This window comes from Acanthopagrus latus, chromosome 20 (genome assembly GCF_904848185.1).
Source record: "Acanthopagrus latus isolate v.2019 chromosome 20, fAcaLat1.1, whole genome shotgun sequence".
NCBI lineage: Eukaryota > Metazoa > Chordata > Actinopteri > Spariformes > Sparidae > Acanthopagrus > Acanthopagrus latus.
In genome coordinates, this window is record NC_051058.1 from 20695007 (window position 1) to 20721063 (window position 26057).

A 26057-nucleotide genomic window follows, 5' to 3' on the forward strand; every position below is an offset into this window, starting at 1 on the left:
TTAACAAACATGTTCCACTCATCTGTGTGTGTGTGTGTGTGTGTGTGTGTGTGTGTGTGTGTGTGTGTGTGTGTGTGTGTGTGTGTTTTGTCCCTGTCAGAGATTACGATGAACTTCGACACTGGATTTATGAACGTAGGCGATAACTGGGCGGCTTATCACACCCAAATCTGCCTGAACTCACGTTACTTCAGATTGGAGTTTGTTGTGATGTGAGTCATTAAAACCAGACAGAATAAAACTCTTAATTCTTCCTCCTTGGCTGATCAGCTGAACGAGGCGCTGAAGCATCTGTGGTTAGATGACAGTGACGGTCCAGAAAACGATGGACTTAATTTCTCTTCGTACCTCCCACTCTCCTCCATATATTTACATGTTCTCCTCCCTGACTGTCCAACATCACCCACCGGGGAAGTTGTGTATATAAGCGCTGTAACATGAAGCGACTAACAGGATGAGAGTGATGTCGAGGGTTGGCATGAGGCAGCTATCTGTGCTTCACGTCACACTTGTGCTGACAGCTGCCGCCGTCGTCAACAGCAGCACCAACGGGTCTCAAACTCAGAAGCTGATCGTCGGCTTCCAGGCTCCCTGGAACATGTCGCTGCCCTTCAGCGCTCTGCGGCTCGGCTCGGCCATACAGATCGCTATAGAGAAGGTGAACACCAACCCGTCCTTCCTGGGGAACTACAGTCTGGATTTTGTGTACATAGACACAGACTGCAACCCCAAACTCTCGCTGGGAGGGTTCATCCAGCAGGTGTGGAAAGAGAACGTGTCCGCGCTGTTCGGACCGGCGTGTCCCGAAGAAGCCGAGGTACGATTCTTGTGACGTGATGTGAGGTGTGTGTTCATGGAAACTGACTGTAGAAGAAGGAGACACTACAGGTGAAAACAGTGTTTTTAGGCCAGTTTCAAAATGATGGATTGTTTTGATTTGATCACGTCTTTCAGGCTGGTGGAAAGAAGTTAAAAAAGTTCATATTTAGGTGTTTCTTTTTATTTTAGTTATGATTTTTTTTGCTCTTGAAATTGAATTCTGACTTTAATCTCACAATTCAAGACAGAAAAAAAAGTCAGAATTACTTTTCCTCTTTTGTATGACAGCCTTATAAACTTCTTTAAACATAGAAATTGTATTTTTTCAGTCTCAGTCCCTCTCTAGGTTTTAAAAAACTGACTCTGGGATTGCAGGTCGGCCGTCATCCCAAACTTTCAGTTTTTGACGCGGTGGGAATGAGACTGTGTAATCAACTGACTCACAAATTTGTTCCTTCAAAATGATTCTGTAGTCCTGCAACTAACATTTTGGATAGGAAGCTTGATAGATCTCATGAATATACACATATTATTTCTTTGAATTTGCCACTTAAATGGCGACGTAAACCAGCTGCAAAGGTTCTAGAAAGTATCTTATAAATCTTTCCTTATTAAACTGAAATTAAACTGAACCTGCTTTCCAGGTCACTGGTCTCATTGCATCCACATGGAACATCCCCATGTTCGGCTTTGTGGGACAATCCTACAAAATGGACAACGGTGACATCTACGATTCCTACATCAAAATTGTGCCGCCTCTTAGAAGAAGCTCGGAGGTCCTGATGAAAACCTTGGAGTTCTTTGGATGGAGTCACGTAGCGATGATCGGAGGAGGATTCGAGTCGAACACGTGGGACAAAGTCGACGCTCTGTGGAAAACCATCGAGAGTCCGCTGAGGGCAAACTTCAAACTGGCCGCCACGGTCAAGTTTGACACCAGCAATCCTCAGCTGGTTTATCAAAACATTAAGTACATCGCAACAGTCGCCAGAGGTAAGGAAAGTACGAGCACTTTAAAAACTGGATACAAAGTTGATTTGACTTAATAACTCCTGTTGTCATGCAGTCATTGTGGTGCTGACGAACAAGGATGACTCGATGGCTCTGTTGCTGGAGGCTGAGCGACAGGGTCTGATGAACGGTGACTATGTGTTCTTCCTGATTCAGTATTTTGAGGTCAGTGGCAGTGTGGTGAGTAAAACCTTTAAAATGCACAGTTACACGCACATTCAGCTGAGAAGTCATTGTACCATCACGTAAAATAAAAAGATTACAGAGACCGAAATCTGTCTGTAGAGAACAAAGTTGGATAACCAACGTGGCAAAGCTGCCGACTGCGTCCGAATTAGATCTGATTATTTAACGAAGTCCGTTCGGGATTCATGGAACCATAATCAAACGAACCAGATCATCAGTTTGAGCCTAACCACTGTAGTCAAGGAGGCGTCAACAGGTGAGCTGACAGTAAAAAGATGGAGAAGGTGCTGTCAGACTATCACATGAAGAAGAAGAATGACCTCCTCCATCATCTCTGTCCAAACTGTAGAATCAGACATTTCAACAGACGTCACCGTTTTCAGTTCAAGTCAAAGAAACCTGCTCCAACTTTTGAGTTGAGGCTACCGAGCAAATTACTGGGGTTGATGGTGAACAGAACAGTTGATATCCTCAAAAAAATATTTGTTCTGATGACACATTCTCAGATCGTATCTTCAGTAATGTGTGAAACAAAAAGGTCCGACCGAGGCTGATGGTAGCTGGCTTCTCTACCGTAGCCTGCAACGGCTGATTTTGTCTGAAATGAGCCGTCGCTGGCAGATTTAAGCAGGTGCAGCATGAAATGATGCTAATGTTAGCACCTCTGGGCGGTTGAAAACATCATCTCTAGTTGGATTTTCTTTTTCAGCATCTTCATCAGTTGTTTTTTTTCATTTGTATCTTTTTTTGGAACAGGATAACTTGTGGAAATACGCCCTGAACAGCAGAGCCAACCAAGACGCCATCAGAGCGTTCGACATGGTCTTTATCATCGGCCAGAGATCTTACGAAGGCTACGAGTATTACGACTTCTTTGACCAAGTCTTTGAAAGACTAAAGAGACATCCGTTCAGGAGCAACCTGACATCTGAAACAGAAGTAAGGAGAAATGAACCATTCATTTTGCTAAAAAAAAAAAAAAAAAAGGGGGGGGGGGAATCACTGTCACATTAATTTTATTCCTCTCCTCTGTTGTCAGATCAGCCCTTACTCTGCCTATCTGCATGATGCGGTGCTTCTTTACGCGATGGGACTGAAGGAAGTCCTCAAAGACGGCAAAGATCCTCATGATGGACGGCAGCTGCTACAGAGACTAAAAAAAAGGAACGACATTCGATTTCATGGTCGGTAGCTGCTTGTATAATTGAAGAAATTAGTCTGTTTTTAAGTTGATGAATAAAAGCTGTTTCACCTTTCTGAGAATGTATTTCCTTATAGTTATTTTAGGTGAACTGACCCTTTAACAGGTCTGCACACTGATGGTTTTCTATCCCTGGCGTTGTATCGTCGCAGGTGCGTCTGGACTCGTCCACTTTGACGACCAGGGGGAGAGAAACCTGGACTATTCCATTTACGACCTTCAGCACACGGGAGACACCACCAAGTTTGTACCCGTCCTCCATTTTGACAGTCACACCAAAGATGTCCGGTAAAGAAAAACTCTTTGAATAACTCAAAAAAAACACGTATCACAACTTTTTTTGGGGATAGGATAATTCACAACAAAAAAAATGTTTGTTTCAGGCCGACATCTGCGTTTGCTTCTGTGGTCTGGCCGAAAGGAAGACCTCCTTCTGATAAACCAGAATGTGGTTTCAACAACGAACTGTGTGAATGGCTGACTAATGGTAAAAAGTAACAACTGGGGTAAAACGTAGTTAATTGACGACTAAATACTCAAACTCATTTCGTGTCTCGATGGCACGCAGACATCGCCCTGCTGGCTCTGCTCGTGACCTTCCCGGTCATCGGCGTGCTGTCAGTTCTGTGCATCGGGATCCTCATCCTGCAGAAGTTACGACTCCAGACGAGGCTCGACGATTCCTGCTGGTGGCTGATCAACTACAGCGACATCACAATCATCAGGGACTCCCAGGTATGTCTGTCTGTCTGCATGTGTACAGTGTACGTGTGTGTGTGTTTGCTTGCCTGGTTTTGTGCTCACGGGTGTGTTCGGTGTGTTTGCGTCTCCTCCAGGTTCAGGGTTTATCTCTGAGCACAGCGAGTCAGAGTGTGAGCAGCGGCTCTCAGTCCACTTTCTCCAACAACAGCTGTGGTTTTAGAGACAAGGCGGGAAAGGAGCACGTCTACAGCACCATAGGTCTCTACCAGGTACCCGCGTCACTCACTTTACATGTAACTTCACGTAAAGAACCAGCAAAACTGGAGTGTTTTGGACATTTTCCCCAGAGACCTACTGATCTGTGACTTCCTGATGTTGTTTGCTGTATCCAGGAGTAGTTATAGAGAGCTGAGAGCATTGGATTATAGTTAAAGGGGGGAGACAAATCATTTTCTGGTGCTGTTTGTGAAAATATGTAAATATACAGACGACACTGTACAGTCGTTTCAGTGACATCGTCTCATTGGTGGTCAGTCTCACATCAGATCACAAATCTACAGGTCAAACCAGACCAGCGTGAAATACAAGCAGTGAAATCAAAACCTTTGATTGTGTTGAATCATTTTGTTATATTACTTCAGTCAAATGCTGCGTAGTCTTACTTTTAACAGACATCTAGTATTTTAAGTTTCTTCATCAGGCAGGACGAATATCTCCACGAAGAAAATAACTAATTAAGCAAAAAACTAACACATGTATCCATAAATGACTTTGCCAGAATATGTGTTTCACCCTAACGTACTTTTTTTTTTAACTCCACACAGGGAAATCAAGTTGCCATCAAGTACATCAAGGACCACGTTATCTGCAATATTCAGAAACCTTCAATTATCGCAGAGATGAATGTGGTAACGTTCCTCATGTTCCTCCTCAGAACAAACCAAACCTTCACCTTCAGATGTCCACATGATGTCGGAGAAGAAATGTCTAGTTTAACATGCTGTTGCACATCTTGTTCTTCACGCTTTGAGACATTTGAAGTGAAGCACTGATATAACCTCTGCCCAAACCTCTGACTCTCCTGGAGACAGATGAAAGAGATGAAACACGAGAACCTGGTGCAGTTCTTCGGGGTTTGCGTGGAGCCACCGAATGTTTGTTTGGTGATGCAGTACTGCAGGAAAGGCAGCCTGAAGGTGAGTCTGAGCGGCCGTCCACATGGAAACGCTTTTGTGTGTAAACGCATGTGTTTTTGAAACCTGGTCTCAGGGTGGAAACATTTGAAAACTCCGCCCTTGTGTTCTCATGCGGACAGTGAATCTGCATACTTTGTGTATCGATGACGCCATCGCCCCACTCCTCGACCTCTTTACCCGACGACATCTCAAAACAACAACAACAACAACAACAACGGCGGACTACATGCTTGTGTTCGTCTTTCAGAAGATATTGAGCCTATCAGGGTTATTAGGTCAAAATATTCTGCTGCTACGCTGAGCGACAAAAGGATTACGGAAAACCGACTTTGTGTTCTGTTTCTTCTTCCACTGTCTGTATACGGCGCGCAAGCTTTATGCACATGCTCCGTCTCTTCTTCTCCGTTTTTGGTGACTTTCAAGCGCCACCTATAGGCTGGAATATAAACTACAGCGTGTTGAGACGTTTACAATGGATCCATTTGGATGCAAATGTTCTTGAAATGAGGTTCAGTTTGGTACGAGTGGACAAGGCCTGAGCCTGAAATGCATGTTAACACACCTCTAATAAAAAATGGCTTCCCACGTCTGATCTACTGAGGCTCCATTTTTTATAGTTTGGTGATAATATGTGATGTATCTTTGCAGTTTTTCTGTCCAACTAACAGAACATGTGTAACAGTTTTTAGGTAAAGCATGACTTTGTTAATCATAACACTGGGTCAAATAACCAGATTTTATTTCATCTTTAGTCAACCGCATATTGACCAAATATTGAATTTTTGAAAAAAATGTTGTCTTTGATGATTTTTTTATTTCAGGATGTTTTGGGCGCTTCAGATGTCGAGCTGGACGGGATGTTTAAGTTCTCCTTTGCTTACGACATCGTCAATGTGAGTTAATTAATTAATTCAGCTTGTTCAAGTTGTTGCCAACAGAGAGACATACATGTACTCAGGGCTGTAGCCAGGTTTTATCCAGTAACCAGAATAGAAAATTCTTTATACGCATCTCTCGTTTGTCTCAAAAACCTAGACTTATTAAGTAAATCCTCAAATATATTTTATGTATATTTTATTTCCCAAGACGAACATTTGTGAACACATTTGTGTTTCAGGGAATGGAGTTCATTCACAAAAGTAACCTGAGATTTCACGGGAACCTGAAGCCGAGCACGTGTCTGGTGGACAGTCGACTGCAGATAAAACTCTCTGGTTTTGGTCTCTGGGAATTCAAAACAGGGAGCAAGAACAAGATAATCCCACTGGAAACCCCCAAATATGAAGGTATCATCTTAAATATATCAATATTCGTGTTCATCTCAGCTTGAAGGAGACGTAACATACGTGTTTTTCTCTGGCTGTGCTGTAGAGCTGTACTGGACAGCTCCTGAGCTTCTGAGACAAGTCGGCGTCCCGATCGACGGAACGCCCAAAGGTGACGTCTACAGCTTTGCCATCATCATGTGGGAGCTCATGTACAACTCTAAGTTGAACCCATATCAAGATTTCAACCTGGAGCCCAAAGGTTTGCCTGACACACCTTCCCATCCCCACACTCCTGCAGCTCGCGCTGCTTAAAAACGTCTCTGGCTCAAATTTCTCGCTTCACGTTTTCTTCAGAGATCATCATGCAGTTGCGGGCGCCTTTCCAAGGGGAACCCCTCCGACCGGCGCTGTGCGAGCACCTGTGTGATGAGAACATCAACGTGCTGCTGAGAGCCTGCTGGAGTGAAAACCCTGATCACCGTCCACCGTTTGGGTCTATCAGGAGGCAGCTGAGAGAAATCAGCCCAGAGGGGTCAGACTTTTGTTTTTTCTTAACCCCATAATATTCCACAAAATACCCCCCAAAAAACTGTTTTCCCTGCTGATGCAATATGTTTAATACGGTTATAGATCTTAATTCTACTAACAGGATAACGCAAATGAGAATCAGGAAGCTTGTTGACATAACAGAGAGATTATTAGAGGTAAACTACAGGTAACATTTCGTATATAAACTCTTGATTTTCTGTACTGTAGTCACGGCAATATTCTGGACAATATGGTGGAAAAGCTGGAGAAATATGCAAATCACTTGGAAGAGGTGGTGGAGGAGAGGACCAATCAGCTCACAGCAGAGAAGACGCGCGCAGACAGGCTTCTCTCCAGCATGTTACCGAGGTACCAGGTGATCAATACGATGTGATCAAAACAGAGCAATCCACGAGTGCCTCGCCTCACCTCGTCAGTGTGTCGTCGGTCGCAGGTACATCGCAGATCAGCTGATGGAGGGGAAATCAGTGGAGCCGCAGAGCTACGACGTCGTGACCATCTTCTTCTCCGACATCGTCGGCTTCACGTCCATGTGCGCCGTCAGCTCTGCGATGGAGGTGGTGACGTTCCTCAACGACCTCTACAGCCTGTTCGACGACATCATCAAGATGTACGACGTCTACAAGGTGAGTGACGCACAACAGTTAAAGTCCTTCATATGATTTCAAATAACAAAAACTAAAATAAAAAAAAACGTGTGTTTTTTGTTCTTTTTAAGGAGCGTTAATGAGTACGTAGAGTGTTTTCTGTAAAAGTCAGAAAATCTAAATATTGTTTGTTTAATTTGTACTTAAAACAAGTTAGAAAATAACCTGCTCAGAAACAGTCCAGTATACATAATTGCTGTATTACTACCTCTGGACAGAGCCACACAAGCTGTTTCCTCCATTGTTTCAGTCTTTATGCTAAGCTACGCTAACAGTGCTTTAGCATTTACTGCACAGACTCAGAGCTGACCTCATCGTCTCCCAAGTCATAAAACGTTTCCCCCCAAAAATGTGGAGAGTTTCATTTAACCTTGAATCAACTGTTGATTTTTCACTAGACAGGACAATTTAAAATGGTTGAAAATGAAAATAAATGAATATTTGGTTATTATCAGGACTGATGTTGGTTGAAACAAGTTAAAAAGTAAAATTTGTTTTGATATATAGTATCTTTACGGCAGTTTTTTAAATGGAATAAGTACATTTTTGCTTGTTGCCTAGGTGGAGACCATCGGTGATGCATACATGGTGGCCAGTGGCGTTCCCATCAGCAACGGCAACAAGCACGCTTTGGAAATATCTACGATGGCTCTGCACTTCCTCAGCGCCATCAAGGTCTTCAGAATCCACCACATGCCGACCGAGTGTCTTGCAATTCGAATTGGGATACACTCAGGTGAGAGACGGCACCACTGGAGACAAATAAAGTCGAACCAAACCAACCCAGTGTCCTTTTTTTTGTTTTGTTTTGTTTTTGTAGAATACGATATTTCTGGTTTTGGTTCGAAAGACTCTCTGGTGTGAAAGAACTTGTGTACATGAATAAAGTGAAATTTGAAAAGTGTGACTGATGTAAATGATGTGTTGTGTGTTTTAAAAGGTCCAGTGGTGGCCGGAGTGGTCGGAACCACGATGCCTCGCTACTGTCTGTTTGGCGACACGGTGAACATGGCCTCTCGCTTGGAGAGTAACAGCTTACGTGAGTGAACTGAAGTTACCTGCCGAACATCATCAGCATGTTAGCATTTTCTCGGTTAGCACGTTAGCATTACGTCAAAGCAAGGCTGGCAGAACTTTGACTCATAACAAAAGATTTTAAAAGCGAACCTTTGAATGTCTGGCCTCTCTTCTGCGTGCGTCCCTCAGCCCTGAAGATTCACATATCTCAGTCCACCGCTGACATTCTCGTCCAGGCTGGTTCATTTGAGCTGGAGGAAAGAGGACAAGTCGAAATAAAGGTGACTTAATAATCCACATGAGGTTTTATTTTCTGATAAACTGTGCAGCACATGTTTTAACAGTATGTATTTGTGTCCACGACAGGGCAAAGGGGCTCATAAGACCTACTGGCTGCTGAACAAACAGGGATTTAACCCTCCTGTTATTCCTCGTAGCTCTTCACCAACCGACAGTCTGAAACTAGAGGTACAGTTAATCAGTCCATCTTTGTATATAACGGCAGTCAGCACAGACAAATCAGACGCTATTAATCCAAGCACAGTCAGCATATGTATCATTCTATATAGATGAGTTGTAATCTGACCAGTATTTGTGATATCTCTGCTCTAGAAACTAGTGATGCCCAGAGCGGCTGAGAAAAAGGCCCACAAACCCCTGAGCAAAGCTCGCGTCACGGACGCAACGATGCCATCAGTGCACATCTAAAGAACACGTGGATATTCAGGCCGTGTCTCGGATAAAAAAAGAAAAATCAGATGTAAAGATCTGGTCTCACAGAACGCAGAGGCAGCTTGTTTCCTCCACTTGTGAAGAGGACGACTGAAGACAAAATGGCGACAGAGTGAAAATGTGAAATACTGAGTTAAAGAAAGCAAAAAGAGCCGCGACCACAGACTGTTAGTGAAGGAGGCTGAAGAAACCCTTTAATCTTGTTATTGGTAACTTTTGTGCAATTACAGGTTTACTCTTTGATTAATTTACTCTTAATTTAATTCAATGCAAATATAAAATGCACAGATTAATGTCAAACTCAAACTGACTGTACTTTGTAGCACGTCCAAATGAAAATTGAATGTGAGGCAGCAAAACAATTTTTGTTTGTGAATCATAAAGTCTTTAGAGGACCAACAATGAATGAATGAATTAAGTTTTGTTTAATATCGGGTCACATAACTACACTCAAGACACCACAGTTTCATATAACAACCAAAGTGTTGTGTTTATTTTAGAAAAGCAGATTCAACAATCAAATATTCAAACGTTTATTGTCTTCAACAAAACCCATAAATTACTGACACAAACATTTGAGTTAAAACTACATAAAAACACCATTTTGCCTTCTTTCTACACTTCTAGGAAAGTAAAAGCATCAAAATTAAAATATTATTCCTCTCCTTGGTGATCTGTACAACACACTAATCTAATGTCGGTTTGGTCACCAAAAGCACTTAAAACATTGCCTACATTACCCACAATGCAATTGAGCCACTAGGTGACGTCACTGGAGGCAAGTGATCAGATTACAGGTGACGTTACCCTTCAGGTAAAAGCAGTGACACCAGAGAGCAGAAGTTCCCTATTACTCTGTTACAAGTCACAGTCTTCTGATCCGAATTTAATTTTACAACAACGTTTATTTTAAGAACTTATTATGCAGAATGTCTCAGTTAGGAGTTATTGATTAATTAAAGCGTTCTTCACTTTAATTAAGCAGCTGGTAAATAAGATTTTAATTACTTTACACAATCCTGAGTAGCTTCTGAATCTGCACAGTAATTTAAGGTAACAAATAAACTTATTAGCACAATATTTGCCTATTAAACGTGATAAAATAGATTTACAAAGTCAGAAAAAATGGGGACACGATAACAAAATTGTCCTCAGGTACAGTACCTGTACTCAGTTACTTTCCACACCGAGAGGGTTAGCTCACATTTGATTGGATTAATTTACATAATTTTCCCTGATTCATGATGATTAATCCTAAATATTTATATTTTTCACAGCAAAGACAAAAGAAGTTTTTTTTAAATTAATATAAAAAACATTTAACTTTGACAAACATCAATAATTAAGGCAGGGAGACAGTCTTGGTCACACTTTGCATGGCGGTCAGAGAAAGACACATAATTAAATCTATAATGAATAAATGAAAATTAGCACCTCTAATGACTCTTAACAATGGCATTTATAATGTGTTTTATTGAGTGTGGCTGCAACAAACGATATAACTTCAGAAGTGAAGAAGACGTGCAGTGTTTTATAACTTGTATGTGAGCTGTATGCATCAAACATGGTTATTTATTTATCATATATTATAATAAATCGATTTAAATATTCACAGTTGTCCAGTTTGATAAAATTAGAGTAGAAGAAATATGAATGTTGTATGTTTCTCCACCTGTTTTATGTTTATTTCTGGATTAAATCTGAAAAGGTTTGTGCATCATGTGAAACAAAAAAGGGGACAAGAACCATATTTACATTTTTTTTTCCCATTAAATCTTTATTGTAGTAAACAGTGAGTAATGTATGTAAGATTTTAAAGAAAATCCACTCAGGAGAGGAAATACAACATCTCAAAAATGTGCTAATTACAGTTTATATGTGTGAGAAAATGAGACAAATCATTTGGGGAGGAATGTGTTCAAACGCTCCCTGAGTCCTGGGTGACACTCCCCTCTGTGTGTGTGTTCGGATGTAAATTAATAATATATAAGAAATGAGACTGAATTAAAATGTTTTGACTACATTCTTGATCCATTTACTGAATCGAAACATGTGTTAATCAGGACTACGAGCAGGATGAATAGTGATGAGCCTGTGGTGGAAAAAGACAGAGAAAATACAGAAGATCAAACTTAGCTGTGATTTCTACGTAGAATTCAAGAGTTTCTATTGACTTTTATTCTAAAAAAAATCAATTAATCCAACTAGAATTTGCTTCAAAAAGTCTACTTTTAATATACAACAGAATAAATGACACGTGTTGGACTCTGATCTCAGTATTTTCTAATAGAAGTCAAATATATTTTGATCACATGCATCACTGCATCACATCTGTTTACCTTTTATGTTTCCATTATTGGAGGACCCGATACCTGTCAGGAGATAAAGACAATATATCATATTGAAAAAATAAAAGCTTCTACAGCACCAAAAAAAACATCTTTTGAATTATCTTATTTTAAAAAGAGGGGAAATAATGAAGTCCCCCAACACTCAAAACTATTTAAGCTTCACCCTGCAGAAAGTTGTGAACTTCAAATGTTTCAGGACGTTTGTGGAGGACGAGAAGTTAAAAACACCCCAGTCTGTGTTGACTACATGGTGTACTGTACCTTTAATGTGAAACTCAGCAGTCAGAATCCCCCCACTTGGTTCTGGCTGTGAGGACAGACTTCTGTAAGAGCAGGGGCCCTGGAGGAAACAACACAGGAAGAAACATGGGTCGCTTCTCAACATTTAACTCAGAAGTACTTTAAATTTGTACTTCTAAGTTAGAAAGAGTTAAACTGTTACGTTAGAAACCTGAAACGCAGCACAAACGAAAGAAAAACAAATTAACCAACCTTTAGAGGATCATAAGAAGGAGCCAAAGGAAATTAAACTGAAGTTCAGATCTTTTACTTAAGCAGAATTACCAGTACGACAATATAAAATACTTGATTGTGAGGTAACTGTCTCTACTTACGTAAAAATGGGAAAGAAAATAAATAAAAATGTTTAACAGTCTGATGTTTATAAGCTGATGATATGATTACAAGTATGAGTCTGAAAACAACATCAGTAGAAGAAGTTGTTATCGTAGCGTCAGTGTCGTGCTCACCGGCGTGCAGATGAGTCTGTCGCCGTCACAAACCTGGACCTCACAGTGGAGCCACACCGTCGAAACCTTCTCCAGCCGCTGGAAGCGGAACGAGTTGAACTTGAACATGGAGCGGCTGTCTTTGGCGTTCTCAAAAATAGTCACAGTGCTGTCGGAGGAGCAGCTGTTGGCAGACAGAAACAGTTTCAATCCCACTTCTGTTGAATCTGATCAACCAATCGTGAAGATGTAAATAAACTTGGAAGTGAAAGAAGTGACACTGACAGGCGATCAAATGAAACCCTTCACTAAAGTTACCGACTCCACTGGTTTGAATGATTTGGGATAATGTAAGGACCAACTCATCAAAATACAGGAACAGATTTAGTCATTTTTAGACATTTGAATGTGGAAATGTTACGTTATTATATCTTTGAGTTGAACCAGTTGAACAGGTTTGACGTCGTACCTGTTAATGATGAGACTCCACCTCTTCTTGTCTGTTGAGTACGGAGTCGGAGTCGCCCAGCAGTTGTTTATTACAACTTTAAATCTGAGAGGTGGTACAGCAAAGATGGGTTAGAGATCTGGAGGTATCGACTCTGTAATGGAAGATAATCTTATAACTCTTATCTTGAAATGTCGAGATTTGTTGATTTACCTGTTACTGAGTCCTTTTGCCTCGATGCCGATGAAAACTTCAGAGCCGATCTCAGAAGTGTCGATCACGTAGGGAGCGTCTTTGGCATACAGGAACTTTGAATTCTACCAAACATATCATTTTTCTTATTCTTATTTCCGTTACAATCAATGCAAATGATATATTACACCTTAATTGATCTAATAACACATCAAAGATAGCATTAAACAAGTCTTCCACTGGAGAAACTGAATCTGTGAGCGTCTACTCACCGTGAACACATTCATAGACAACTGTGATCTAAAAGTGCCTAAACTCCCGTTGTTGACATAAACTGTAGCCACTCTGGAAAAAGCAGAGGGTTTAGTAAAAACGCTGCAAGTCATTGGGTTAGAATGCACACACGATCCACGCGGTAACTGTCGTCGCCTCGTGCCCCCGGATTGATGCTTACCTTTGGCTGAAGACGGCGTTGTTCACCAGGTAGGCTGCTCGGTACATGCAGCTGAAGGTGTAGTTGACCGGCTGGTTTCTGACTGTGAGCGACGTGTCGTTGGACACGATGGAGTTGTAGAAGATGTACTTGGGGTCTTTGCCGGGCATGTACTGTGGAGAACGAAGGACAGTCAGCATCAGAAGAGACTTTTCCCCAGTATCACTCTCCGTGGTACTTCAGTTATCGTGACCCAGGACTTTAACACCTGCTTGGCGTCTCACCTCAGACTGTGTGCCGCAGTACGAGTGGTTTTTGGGAGTCAGGTCTGAGATGATGAAGCGGTAGTAGCCCGGGCTGTGAATCCCGGAGTAACAGACTCCACCCAGAGACAGCTGGTCGATCTCCCAGCCGTATGGACACTCTGGGACGTTGGCAATGATGGCGTTGGGGAAGCATGACACCATAACATAGTCTGCAATGAGATCCAATCAGAGACAAACTTTAGAAACTAGTTCAGGTCTTCACTTTTATTGTCAAACTCCAAATGGACCAAACAGATGACTCCTTGAATTGAATGATAATGTGGGTTCTGCAGGGCAACAGGTGTTTCTGGAAGCTAATATGACATTAGAACATCAGTCCAAACAAATCTTCACACTGTAGGAGATGTTTACCTGCTTTTTGGGGCGAGCACGTCCACGCAACAGGCAGAAACATTAACAGTGCACCGACAGAAGCCATCCTGCGATGCTGCAGAGAAAATATGAATTCCATCTTAGCAGAGACAGAAGATTTCAGGATAATGATGTCAATCTGTCATAAAAGAAAAAAAGACTCACCTGTTGGGGGAGAACACCTTTGAACCGTCTGATGTCAGAGGCTCCTCATGGCTCTTCAACAGGTTACCAGCACCGGTGACTCCACAGCCAACATCCCGACAGCTTGACCAGGTGTGTTTTATACCGTCACAGGTGAGGGTGATCAACTCTCCCCCATTCTCTCGTCTCTCCCCCTGGCAGGGTCGGTTTAAGAGCTCCATTGTGAGGCTGCTCACAAAAGCTCTCTGTGCTGCTCGGACATTGACTTTCAAATGACCAGCGTCTCACGGGATTAGCATTCAGGGTGTTTAAGGAGCCTTTTCTTGAGACGTGAATGCAGCAAATTACTCCATTTTACACAATAAAAAACAATAACTTGAAGGAGGGAAAACTCTTTGTTTCGTGTATAATTTCCTTGTGAGTGTGACATTTTCTGAAGTACTTCTTGTCAGTATGTATTCTATGAAACTACGAGGCCTTTGTTATATTTTGTTGTTGAGTTGTGTAATTATATAATCCCAGATAGTTCCAATAAAGTTCAAACCCTCGTGATATTGATTTGGGGATAGTGACATGACTTTGACTTTGACTGTCAACTGTACATGAGGTTATTGACCGGATTGACTCTTGCTAGCATAATGTTAGCTTTCTGGCTAAGAGCTGAGTCAAATACTTTCCCTTCCTCCATCATGTTTCAGCATCATATGACATCAACTTGGAAACTCGTGAACCAAACTTTTCTCTGAGAGGGGCATTTTTCCCAGTTCCTAAAATCTTCTGACAGCACAAGAACACAAAGTAAATTTCGTCCTATTTACTGAGTACTGAACAACATTTCCATAGCATAAGAACCTTACAGGATCATGATAATTCTTCCAGGTACTAGTCAAACTTTCAGGTTGTTGGCAGGGAAATCTACATATTTCCTGTAAAAGTGTAATCTTGTTTTGATCGCAAAAACACGTGAAAATATACATGCACATGTATACATGATATAATTGGGATAATGCCCTTCAAGGGGTCCATTATCAAGAATTAATGGATAGTGTTGAGTCCATTAATCCTTAATAATGGACACCTGGAAAGGGAATATTCCTTTCATATCTACTGGACACACACAAATTTCCCAAAGTGTCACATTATTATAAAATATCTTGAAATAAAATACCTCTTTGACACAAACCATATCTCACTGTGAAAGAGTGTTTTAATATAAGATGTGTTTTGATGTTACAGGTATAATTTGAATACAGACGCTCCTGTTCCTTCTCTCTGTCCTCTCGGGACAAGAGAGGCCAAAACGTCCGGAAACAGAAAACCATTTAAGAAGCTAAATAGTGCAAACAGACATGTATGGATACCTTCAAAATGTGATGGCAGCTCAGATAAGATTCTGGCACTCACTGGTAACTAGTGTTCCTCGGTGCAGACGATAAGCCCGTGTTTTGCAGCATTCAGTAATATAAGGTTTCTCACAGTCTCGTGCTATTAGATATCGCTTTTTGTCTCAGCAGACTCTGGTTTGTTTGTCAAACGTCTGTTCTCCTTCGCCTGTTTACTATAATTTTATGGGTTTATATCATGTTCTCTCAAGCCTGGGGAGCTTGTGTTTTTATGTGCGTTTCTCCTGAATCTAAATCACATTAAAACTCGAGTTGCACAAGGGAAAGGCTTCGGCATCGAGTCAGAATCAGCAGCGCTAAAAATGCTGCCAATGCACAGACGAGGTCTGAAATCGCTCTTAGTTTTTAAATGCAGCTCCATTCACACGTTCACAAACCTCCTTGCAAAGACTTAATGATGAGAGCTGTAATGGGATAGCAAAGAGGTTAGACACTAATGTCCTTCACAGAACGATTCAAGTCACCCAGCAATAGACGGGGCAAACTGCAGACGATTAGCATCTGAATGGAGCGAAAGGGGAATTTGTAATGGGGAGTCCGAGGAAGATACCGATCTAAGAATGGGTCAGGGGACAGCTAGCGTTACAGCATCTGGTGATGCTAACAACGAGAGAGGTTCCACCGTGTTATGTAACCGCGGCCCGCGATCCAAGAAACGTGACCCAGAGGAGACAGAGTCTGTGTGCATGTGTCTGAATGAGCTTTAAAGTGAAACTGCAGCCACGATTTATCTTTAAAATGTGAAATATTTACTCCACCCGCATGTCTGTCAAAGGTCTGCTGCTGTTCCTTCACGCAGAACATGTCAGATTGTATTACTGGCTTCTGATTGTGATCAAATTCTCAAAGCAGCAAAAGAGGAAGAACTTTCTTTGAAACACTCCTGCAGCTTAATTCACTTCTCCGTGTCCGTATGATTTATATTTGTGTCCAAATGAGAAACTACTAAAGCAATTCTTGGCGAAAACACACCCGAGATGACGACAAATTGTGACTTCTTCTTCATAATATTCTTGATTCTGACACTACTGGTATTGACACTAAATCTTTTATTAGTCAAGTTTTTACAACTTTATCTTCTAAATCTTTTTTTTTTTTACCCCAACAGTGGCTCAAATTCTGTTGACAAATTGAACTTTTTTTCTCCTTATTTTTCAGACACAAGAACAGTTTCTTCCACATTTTACAGTTTAAAATGCAGTTTTTAAACATTTAAATATCATCATTCACTATCACCGTAAATATAAATCATCCTGTGTTAATCCTGCATGTTGTATACAATGAACATAATCCATCCACACCATGTACACACATTTATCCCATTTTTAGTCTTTAAATACTACTTTCTTTTCACATGTATTGTACAGCACAGCTCTGACCATCCACCCGTCTCCAATTCTTATTATTCTGTACCTTGTTATTTTGTTTTGTCTGCTTCTGTGTTGTACACTGACAACAATGTAAACCACAGTCAAATTCAAACTGGATGAATAGAAGTGAAGTCATCACCCAAACTTCATATTTGATTTTGAAATACTTGTGTCGACAAAATGCTTTACACTAGAGTTTACTGTGTGTACAATCATCACAAGCTTTTGTATTTTCTCCTGTATGTTCACCACAAGAGAGCAGCAAAACCTTTTTCCTCTATACATTATGTCATGGATTTATTAGTAAGGAAAGAGTCCTGACAGAGTCGTTATTTGTGGAAAATGCTTCTTTTTATTCTTTACAGTAAATCAAAGGGCGGATAGACATTTATATATAATCGACGATCACTAAACGCATCGAGGAAGACACTGAATGAGACACGTCAGCTACACACAGCAGTGCTTTTGTCAGAACGTACAAAATGAAATAATAAACAAAACTATTTGGAAATACAAGTTTTCTTTTTTCATATACAATCATATACAAACATATTTACATAATAAATAGCTTTAATGTCGAGGCCGACGTCAGCGTTTGGGCACTTGACACGTCCAACTTGTTCGGTCTGGCTGGTAAATAAAATCTCTCCTGAAAGACAAAACAAACTGAGGTTAGACCGTCTGAATCGTTCACTATCAAAACTGACAAATAAATTAAACACTTTGAAGCATATTCTTAAAAAAAACACTTGACTGAGATCCTGTTTAGTCATATCAACAGTTATGTTCATGATACTCTGGCTAGATTCATCTGTGAGGGAGGCTGCGGACAAAACACACTTTTCATTAGCATCATGTACACAGTGAACCAGAAAACAACCCGACTTTCTGTCAGCGAGTTTATTTTGACTAAACGAAACCATGATCACTGGACCTCGTCCTCTGGAAACACCAGCACACCTATCAAGTTTGTTAGCGGTAACTTGTATATAAAAAACAACAACAACATGGTAACCTTTTATACAAACAGGAAATTAAGAAATCCAATAAAGCTGCGACTTTGGAATGTCACTGCTGATTAAACTTCGCAAATGAACATCAAAATGTTTTTCAAAGGATTTAATTGCTGTTCTTCGGATTTCTGAGCTGTTTTACCAGCATACAAAATTAATTTGGTTTTTTCCCAGCTGTGAGCAGCTGCTCCATTTCTTTCATGCAATGTATTGTGGGACAATAATGAACATAATGAGCACAAATCAAGTTTTTTTTTTTTTTTCATAATAATGGTTTTGAGCAAACTTTGCCAGTTTAAACACATTACAATCTAAAAAAACCATCAGAGATTTAGTTCTGGACAAATCCGGGATCTGTTTTCAATCCGTCTTCTGCTCGTGTTATGTTGACTAAATAACTTCAGCTGCTATACTCACTCTCTCTGGAGCGATCCGCTGTTTTCACGACACAGCAGCCCCTCGTCACACGGACAGATCTGGTTGATGCTGAATGCCAGACCACCGTCGGGAACAAAGCAGCTCTCGCCGCGGATCAGGCGTCTCTTGCACACCTGTTCGCCGTGGTGGCGAGCGCAGCACATGGATTCCCCACAATCCCTGTCGAGTTTACATCTGGCGCCTGGATTGAAGGAAACATCGGTTAATTCATGTTCAGTCGTATTGATCTGTCTTCACTTTTTAAAAACGTGCTGACTGTCACACTCTTACCTTCTTGTCCGTCTGGGATGCTGCGATGGCACTTCCCAAACATGCAGCTGAGTCCGCGGACACACTGGGCATCCCTCCGGCAGTAGTGGCCCTCCCCTCGCAGAGGAACACAGAGACCAAAGTGTCGATCGCAGGAGAAACCCCGCCCACAGGCCCTGTCGTGGTCACACACAACCTGGGGAAAAAGAGGGAAATGTTAAAATCTTACCAAGGCTTTTGTTAGAAATGTAAGTCCTGCATGTTCCTAAAAATCCTGATCATGAAGTTATGGAAGAAAAACTTCAGAGCTACACATATTTTTGCTCTGATAATTTTTCAATAGATTAAACAAAAGTTAAGGAAGGAGGTGTCTTACCGTGGTTGCTTTGGCTGGAGGAGCGCTTTCTCTCAGTGCTTTTGCTCCTTCTTTTGGAGGGCTGTGAGGCATGTTGAGCATCCAGGCCCATATACGAGCTTCAGTCCAGGAGAAGCAGAGACACAAGGAGAGCATCCACAGACTGCCCAACATTTCCACCGGCCGCACGAATAAATCAAAAGGAATCGGGGCAAGAGAGACTTAAAAAATGATTAACTCAAGACAGGGTGACTCAAAGAGAAAAGAAAAGATGAGTCACTGGTCTTTGAGCCTGCAACAAATAAAAATCCAAAGTTCAAAAGTCCCAGTAAACATGTAGAAAGTCAGGACCGGAGGGATCCATGCAGTGGCAGTGGCTGCCTCCTCTTCCAGCAACGACTTTTATAGGTCACAGGGGCTTCACTCCCCCCCCAACCAGGTTGTTTGTCCAAGCAACAGGGTAGGAGGAGACAATTAGTAGTTAATAGATTAACTAAATTGCCCAGGTCACCCCCTGCAGCCAGAAAATAGTGGCAAAATGACCAGTCGTGGAGCAGAGAGAGAGAGAGAGAGAGAGGGAGGCAGAAGACGGGACGGATGGACGTGATGGGCTGACAACAGTCTCACACAATAGAGCCGCGGCGAGCACCACCTCCGCGTGGTTATCTCTGCCAGACAAACAAACGAGGAGGACAAAGGCAGACAAATGCATGACATGTTTCACGACTCACTGAGTGACAGCTAAAGCCGTCCCGAACACTGGGCAAACACTCCTGGCCCCGACCTCCGCTGCCCCATTGGCCCCTACCCTATCCCACTCCAGACCCCACGCTGAGAGCAATTTGCAGAAGTGCACCCTGCAGACAACCCCATGATCTCATTAAATGTAATTACCATCAGCCATTAGTTCTCGGGGGGGAGAGGGGGAGTGAATAGAGGGGAGACAAGTTGCTCGAGGGAAACAAACAACATTCTTTTTTTTTTTTTTTTTGCACATTTTTTTTTTTTTTCTCAACAATTTCTGGGTTCTGCAACTTTCCAAGAAAGAACCAGACCACACATCACACCACATATAAACCACGGCAGTGAAAAAGAATGAAAACATGATACCCTTAAAATTTCCAATTTCCAGATTTTGCATTTTTAGGGTGAGGTGATTGTTTTAAGTGAAAAGTTTGGTAAGACATTCTCAGTATAGCTTGAAAATAAGCCAATGAAAGAGAACAAAATAAAATGCTGTTCTGCCTAAAACATATTATCATGGAGTAAAAGTGACAGTTGTTTCTCAAATTGCAAGCTTCTGCTTTGACAATGTGTACGGCCTTCCTCCTGTCTAAACTTCATCTGTTGTTCCGATTGTACAGTCAGCTTTTATTTACCTTTACCTGAAAAATGTGAGTGGGTGGTTACCAGGTACGGGCGAGAAGACTGAAAACAAATCAGGACTGTCTGTACAGTCTGAGTAATAAAGGTTTGTAACACTTTGAGACAGGATTATTAAGGGTTTTAGTCAGAAGAGCAATAATTCTACCCTCACATTGTGAAGAAATCTCCCAGAAATGTGCCTTTGTCGCACTACATGACTCTCAAAGTCGTCAGATTGCTGTAAAGTTCACAGTCACAACTTTCTGCCTTGTGCTCATGAATAGCTTTAGCATTAGCATTCATTGTTCCATCAGCATTCAGTATTTTCCACTCAGACTCGGATGCCTGGATAATTGTTAGTAATTTACATATTGTTAGTGGCAGACAGCACAGATTGGTAACGTAGATATCTCAGATATCTGCAGGTAGTTAAGTCCTTGTCAAAACAGACTAATGACGTAATTGGCGTTCAATTAGGAGGCACAATAGACGCAACTGGATCAATTAGCAACATGTAAATAAGTATTGTATCCAGATTATGTAGCTTCATGTGTATTGAGCAGTACACTAAGGGGGGTATGAATGAATTAATGATTAGAAATATATCAAGCTGCAAAACTGTTGAAATACATGAACCCAGTCACCAGAATAAATGTTGGTTAAGTACATTTCTGCAAATCCACAGATAAGTTAAACGTGAAACTTGGAAATATGTCCAGGTTTCCTTCAGATAAACACCCACTTCCGATGCCATGAAACTGTGTGAAAACATCCCCAGGTGTCCCTAAAAATATCCAAGGATGTGAATCTGACACAAGTCCACCGTTTGGCAGAGTTGTAACAAACTTTGGTGTGTGTGTTGTTTGATAAGCTCTTCACTTATCAATAAATTCTCCTCCCGTTGCAATGAGGTACTTCTGCAAACCATATATATACACATATATTCACATGTGTGTGTGTCATAGGCTGTGAAACGGATGAACATTTCTATAAAACGTGTCGTATCACGTCGTCATAAGAGCGAAACCACTGGATATTTTTGAAGAGGCACAAAAGCATCTCAACACCTGCAAGCATGACATTGTTGGATATGTTTAAGGAGCTCTAGGGACATTTTCCAGTCGTGTTTGTGGCGACAATAAATGGATATATTTTTGACGGGCCGTCTGGACATCTCTAGCCAAGTCTGTGGGAACAAAACAGATATCTTAAAGCCGAAACACGGCCTTTTCCGAACCCTGACAGAGTGCCTAAACATAACCAGGTCATAAGCACAGTGTTGTCACAACATAACATGAATATTTAACCCAGAGAATATAAATTGCAACACATTAATTTAGGCAGAAACATTTACAACACTTACACTGGTGACCGGGTTGAATCACGACTTACAACACAAATTTTAACCCTCAACTTTTCCTTATCACACTCCTCCGAACTCGTATTCTTGTTCTACGTCTCTACTTACATTAAGATGTCCAGCCTTTTTATTTACTCACTGCCAACAGCAGATAACTGTCTCCAAACACTCCCTTAACATGCTCCCCCAGTGTTAATGACTCTGCTAATGACGTTCCTAATGAATGTGCTCACTGTCACAATCAACACTGCTGTGGGTCTTTGCAATTAGGGGCTAACAAAAACAACGGGCAGGGTGATGTTGGTCCATTGTAATGGACCTTGACCCCCCACAGGGAGCTCTGAATGGTGGAGGTCTGCCCTCCCACCACCACAGAAAAACAACATGTTCAGCGCAGGAGTGGATGGATGATCGGCAGCGAGTCCCAGAGAATGAATGTGTACTCGGGGTGAACAATGAGGTAAATGTTATTCCGTTATAATTCTATTAGGCACAGCTCAGGCTGATGGTTGGCTGAAAGTCGTAGCCTGCGTTTAGAAAATATTTAATCATAATCTTTTCTGAGTAAACTGAAATCTTATCGTACGTAGTCACTCTGGACCAAACTGGCGGCCAAAAAAACATGTATTCATCCGATTTTCAAATAGAGGAGCTACGATAGACGATGATTTGTACAAATTTAATGTTCCTTAGCTGCTCGAACGTACAACAGACAGTTGTGATGGATCGTCCTCGCGCCTCAACACACCTGGTGATAGTTCTAACATCTACTTCCTGCCTTAAATCTAAACTGAAGTCACATCTTGAAACGAGGTGCTAGAAAGACCTCCGAGCCCTTTTTTTTTTTAATGTTAGCAGGCAGACATTCCTCACCTTCCACAGGTTTTATATCACTCCTCGTTAAGTGAAGTGAGGTGTAAAATGAAGCCAGTAATTGTTTGCACAAACAAAACATTACCTTTACAAGAGCTAATTTAAGTCGTAAATAACGTACTCTTAAAAAACGACAAAACTCTGCTTACATTTAATGTTGAAGCAATGTCAAGCTAGTTTCTGACTGCTAAATGTCATAAAAACATAATTATACATGGAAACGTTTAATAGGACTACTTACACACAAAACACCGCTACGTAGCATCGTACATTAGCTTTCTTACATTTCTGTTATTTGTCGCTTTCGTTTTTAATCTAATGTTTTACATATTTTACAGCCAAACACTATCACTTAACTTTACATCCTGTCTAGCATATATGAGCAGCGTATAAACACCTAATAAATATTTTATAACACACTATCGTGTAGTTGTGAGCAGCTACAAGGACATTTTTATTAAAGCTTTTAATAAAGTGTTTGTTCACATGTATTGTTCTGCCAGTAAACACTCAATAAAACAGTATAATGTTGCTGTAATCGTATATTTATATTATATTACACACTCTAACTAACTGTTAATACACTTCAATACAAATCATCCTGGGTGTACTGTTAGATGATCTGTTGAAAAGACATGTCGTTATATTTCATTATTAACATAATACTTAATAAAACAAGCTCAATCAGTGCTCAATAAATACATGAACAAAGACTTAAAATATCCTTTAGTGTGTTTGAGCTACATTACAGGTTGTTATAGGTCCGATATTGTGCATTAGAGCAGAGATACCTGACCCGAACTCACCAGGACCCGTCAATAAATAAATAAGGTAAAAAACAACAGGTGCAAGGTGATATTAATTGATAACAGCGATGGACCTACTGTGTGAGTTGGAGCTACGTGTCCTGTTCAGGCTCTAGTCGTTTACAGACGTTAAAAAACAACCACCTGTTGAGTTCAGGTCGGGCTCAGTAACTTCTCTCTCCCTCTCAGATGGGTTCTGACAGATAAATGCGACCTTAGCCACAACATATTGTTTATACTGGTGGCACAAAATCAGGGATATTGATGACGAGTGAGTAAAACTACAAGAAAAGAACCATTATACCAATTTTTAAACATCCAGGATTTTTCTAGAAGCTCTAAAAATGATATTATAGACTGAATTTCACCTGCAGAATCAGAGCATGTACTGTATTTAAACCCCTTTTCAGCTGTTCACCCACAGAACAAAGAAAAAGATGAATTATTTGTCTTGGTTACACTCTTTGTCATCACAATCAACACAACTGAGTTGAGCTCCCATACAACATCGGTCTGGTATGATGAAGTAACGTCTCCACTCTGTGTTCCATCTTTAAAGCGAGGTTTCTTTATTGTTACCGAGGCAGATGTTCACTCATGTAAAGTTAATGACACCTTTGTTCATTTCAGGCTCTTTGTAAATTTAGTCACTGCCGCTTTACAGATCTAAAGAGACAAAATAAAACCTGGTTAAACCGTTTCACTGCAGCATTTCAAAGCAGAAGACACTAAAAATAAAACTGCAGGGATGACTTGTAACAAAGCTCTCAGCAGTGATGAATGTTTGATTGGACAAGTACACTGTGTGACCAGGAAACCACAGCACATAACGGCCATGACAAGGACCTATTGTGCTAGAACTAATTACACATAAATATGCTCATTGTTTTTGGGTCCACAGACAATATAAATAAACTCACCTCATCATTAAATATAACATCCTCAGATGTTTGAACTCCATGTGTGTGAGGGTTTTAAATAATGTTCGCTATAAGCTGTTTCCAATTGGAACAAGACGGAAGAGTGTGACTCCTCCGTTAATGGGAAACAGCCCCGTGTCTTCTTTGTGCCAGGTTTTAAAAAAAAGAAGAAGAAGAGGGCAACAAGGGAATCTGGAGCAAGGGTCACTTGTGGCCAGTAGCTGTTAATCAGCCAATTTCCAATTAGTGTCATTTTAGAACAGCAGCAGAAGTATGTGAGCTGTAGAGTCGAAAACACACTGTTTTTTGGACGTTTTTCTCTTCTTCTGGTTCCTGTGTGACTGGGGAACCCCCAGACTCGTAGCTGCCCTGGATGTTTGGTATTTTGGCTTTTCGCAGGCCAAAAGAATTAGTATTCTCCCTATCGTGCATATTTTTTTCCAGTTCAGATGAATCAGCAATGGCAACGTGGCTAATCATCTTCATATTGTTCCCATTGTTGTTTTCCAAAACCTATTTATCTGGGCTTGTCCTAGCTTCATATGGGTGACACATTTAAGCATCAACACGCATTAATCGGCTCAGTAAAACCTGCAGAGCGGCTTCTGTGCTCGCTGGCATCAGTTCAACATGTCTCTTAACTCAACTGGAGGGATGATGGGATCAACTGGCTCCAAGATCTCCCACAGGTACTGAATTGTTTTCAGTTCTGGTAACTGAGGAGGCCACAACATATGATTTAGATCATTTTAATACTCGTGAAATTATTCAGTCATCCCTCCTGATCCGTGTGGAGGATTCGGGGTTACCTAATGTTTTGACGGTTTCCTGTATTTTGTCATCCGTCTATGTGACTACATGATAGCAGGAAATTCATTCAAACCAATGAATCCCTTACGAGCCACCTAAATACGCCTGTTTTTTTTTTCCATCAAGCTCTGCGCATTATTCCCTGAGAAATGAACAAAACAAAACATCATCTCACAATGTTAAAGAAAGTAAGAATACATTCCTGGACCGGTCCATTTATCCGCATCTGCACAAAAAGTTACTGGGGTCTATTCTGGGCCAAGACCCATCCTCCATCCAAGTTACGTGGAAATCTGTTCAGCTGTTTTTGTGAAATCCTGCTGACAAACCAACCAACGAACAAACCAAATCTGCCAAAACACAGTGACACCCACTGCAGTATGGACAGAACTGAGTCTGTGTGAACGTCCCCAGTAATGAACACTACTACATGTTTGTCGAATGCAGTGCGGCGGTTTGGTAGGGGCAGTGTGGGGATGTGACGGGGTCAGAGGTCAGCAGGCAGGTCAGCAACAACAACAATGGCAGAAAGTTTTAAAGAAAAGCTAACAGATCCTGAACGTCGGAAACAAGATGGGCCGACTTGTTTGTTTCATCCACCAGCCATCAGACGCCTAAGACGGCTCAGCAGTTTTATTAATCACCAGTTTTCTGAGACCAGTTTTACACAGAATAATACTGTAAATGTCTTATATTAACTCTTAGTATGATCTTAGTATGTGAACAAGTACATTTGTGATGCAGCAAAAACAAGAAATGAGCTCCGGACTTGTGTTGGTGCCCACTTACGCCCC

At 41.2% G+C, this 26057-nt stretch overlaps 3 protein-coding genes across 10 annotated transcripts in view; 1 reads left to right on the forward strand and 2 right to left on the reverse strand.

Moving 5' to 3' along the window:
• Positions 1 to 77: 77 nt before the first annotated feature.
• Positions 78 to 10938, forward strand: gucy2g (guanylate cyclase 2g). The gene is made up of 22 exons (XM_037080272.1): positions 78 to 817; positions 1464 to 1812; positions 1886 to 2010; positions 2773 to 2955; positions 3056 to 3200; positions 3370 to 3505; positions 3601 to 3704; positions 3786 to 3952; positions 4054 to 4188; positions 4744 to 4827; positions 5011 to 5115; positions 5937 to 6008; positions 6233 to 6401; positions 6487 to 6642; positions 6738 to 6915; positions 7140 to 7280; positions 7366 to 7558; positions 8141 to 8315; positions 8520 to 8618; positions 8786 to 8877; positions 8963 to 9064; positions 9209 to 10938. Exons 1-22 carry the CDS (start codon positions 455 to 457, stop codon positions 9302 to 9304), a joined length of 3369 nt encoding a protein of 1122 aa, XP_036936167.1. The 5' UTR covers positions 78 to 454; the 3' UTR covers positions 9305 to 10938.
• Positions 7412 to 26057, reverse strand: part of LOC119009242 (dickkopf-related protein 3-like) — a 39472-nt gene continuing 20826 nt past the window's right edge. For 4 of the 7 annotated variants that reach the window (XM_037080285.1, XM_037080284.1, XM_037080283.1 and 1 more), the window contains 4 exons: positions 19151 to 19292; positions 18796 to 18970; positions 18505 to 18706; positions 17404 to 17723 (listed from right to left, as the gene is read on the reverse strand). In XM_037080285.1, coding sequence (XP_036936180.1) covers positions 17663 to 17723; positions 18505 to 18706; positions 18796 to 18970; positions 19151 to 19285 — 573 coding nt within the window. In that variant the 5' untranslated portion in view covers positions 19286 to 19292 and the 3' untranslated portion in view covers positions 17404 to 17662. Of the gene's footprint in view, positions 7552 to 8746; positions 8848 to 17403; positions 17724 to 18500; positions 18707 to 18795; positions 18971 to 19150; positions 19798 to 26057 lie in introns of those variants that run through there. The other 3 variants (XM_037080287.1, XR_005071667.1, XR_005071669.1) reach the window with 3 other exon arrangements.
• tectb (tectorin beta) lies at positions 11079 to 16753 on the reverse strand. 2 transcript variants are annotated; one of them, XM_037080279.1, is made up of 11 exons: positions 14323 to 16753; positions 14158 to 14233; positions 13765 to 13955; positions 13502 to 13653; positions 13320 to 13422; positions 13069 to 13172; positions 12877 to 12960; positions 12429 to 12591; positions 11941 to 12019; positions 11668 to 11700; positions 11079 to 11420 (listed from the first exon to the last, which is right to left on the reverse strand). In XM_037080279.1, the coding sequence occupies exons 2-11, from the start codon at positions 14222 to 14224 to the stop codon at positions 11347 to 11349; spliced, it is 1050 nt and encodes a 349-aa protein (XP_036936174.1). In that variant the 5' UTR covers positions 14225 to 14233; positions 14323 to 16753; the 3' UTR covers positions 11079 to 11346. The 2 variants fall into 2 exon arrangements, with proteins under 2 accessions (XP_036936174.1, XP_036936175.1); XM_037080280.1 differs by having other exon boundaries at positions 13320 to 13392; positions 14323 to 16749.

Bases quoted from the DNA above. Each gene is read 5' to 3' on its own strand.
- tectb (XM_037080279.1), bottom strand. From the start codon at position 14,224: ATGGCTTCTGTCGGTGCACTGTTAATGTTTCTGCCTGTTGCGTGGACG. The intron at 13,173-13,319 runs GTGAGTAGACGC...TATGTTTGGTAG, and splicing joins TGTCTATGAATGTGTTCACG to AATTCAAAGTTCCTGTATGC. The intron at 12,961-13,068 runs GTAAATCAACAA...ACCACCTCTCAG, and splicing joins GCAAAAGGACTCAGTAACAG to ATTTAAAGTTGTAATAAACA.
- gucy2g (XM_037080272.1), top strand. From the start codon at position 455: ATGAGAGTGATGTCGAGGGTTGGCATGAGGCAGCTATCTGTGCTTCAC. The intron at 3,705-3,785 runs GTAAAAAGTAAC...GATGGCACGCAG, and splicing joins GTGTGAATGGCTGACTAATG to ACATCGCCCTGCTGGCTCTG. The intron at 9,065-9,208 runs GTACAGTTAATC...TCTCTGCTCTAG, and splicing joins CCGACAGTCTGAAACTAGAG to AAACTAGTGATGCCCAGAGC.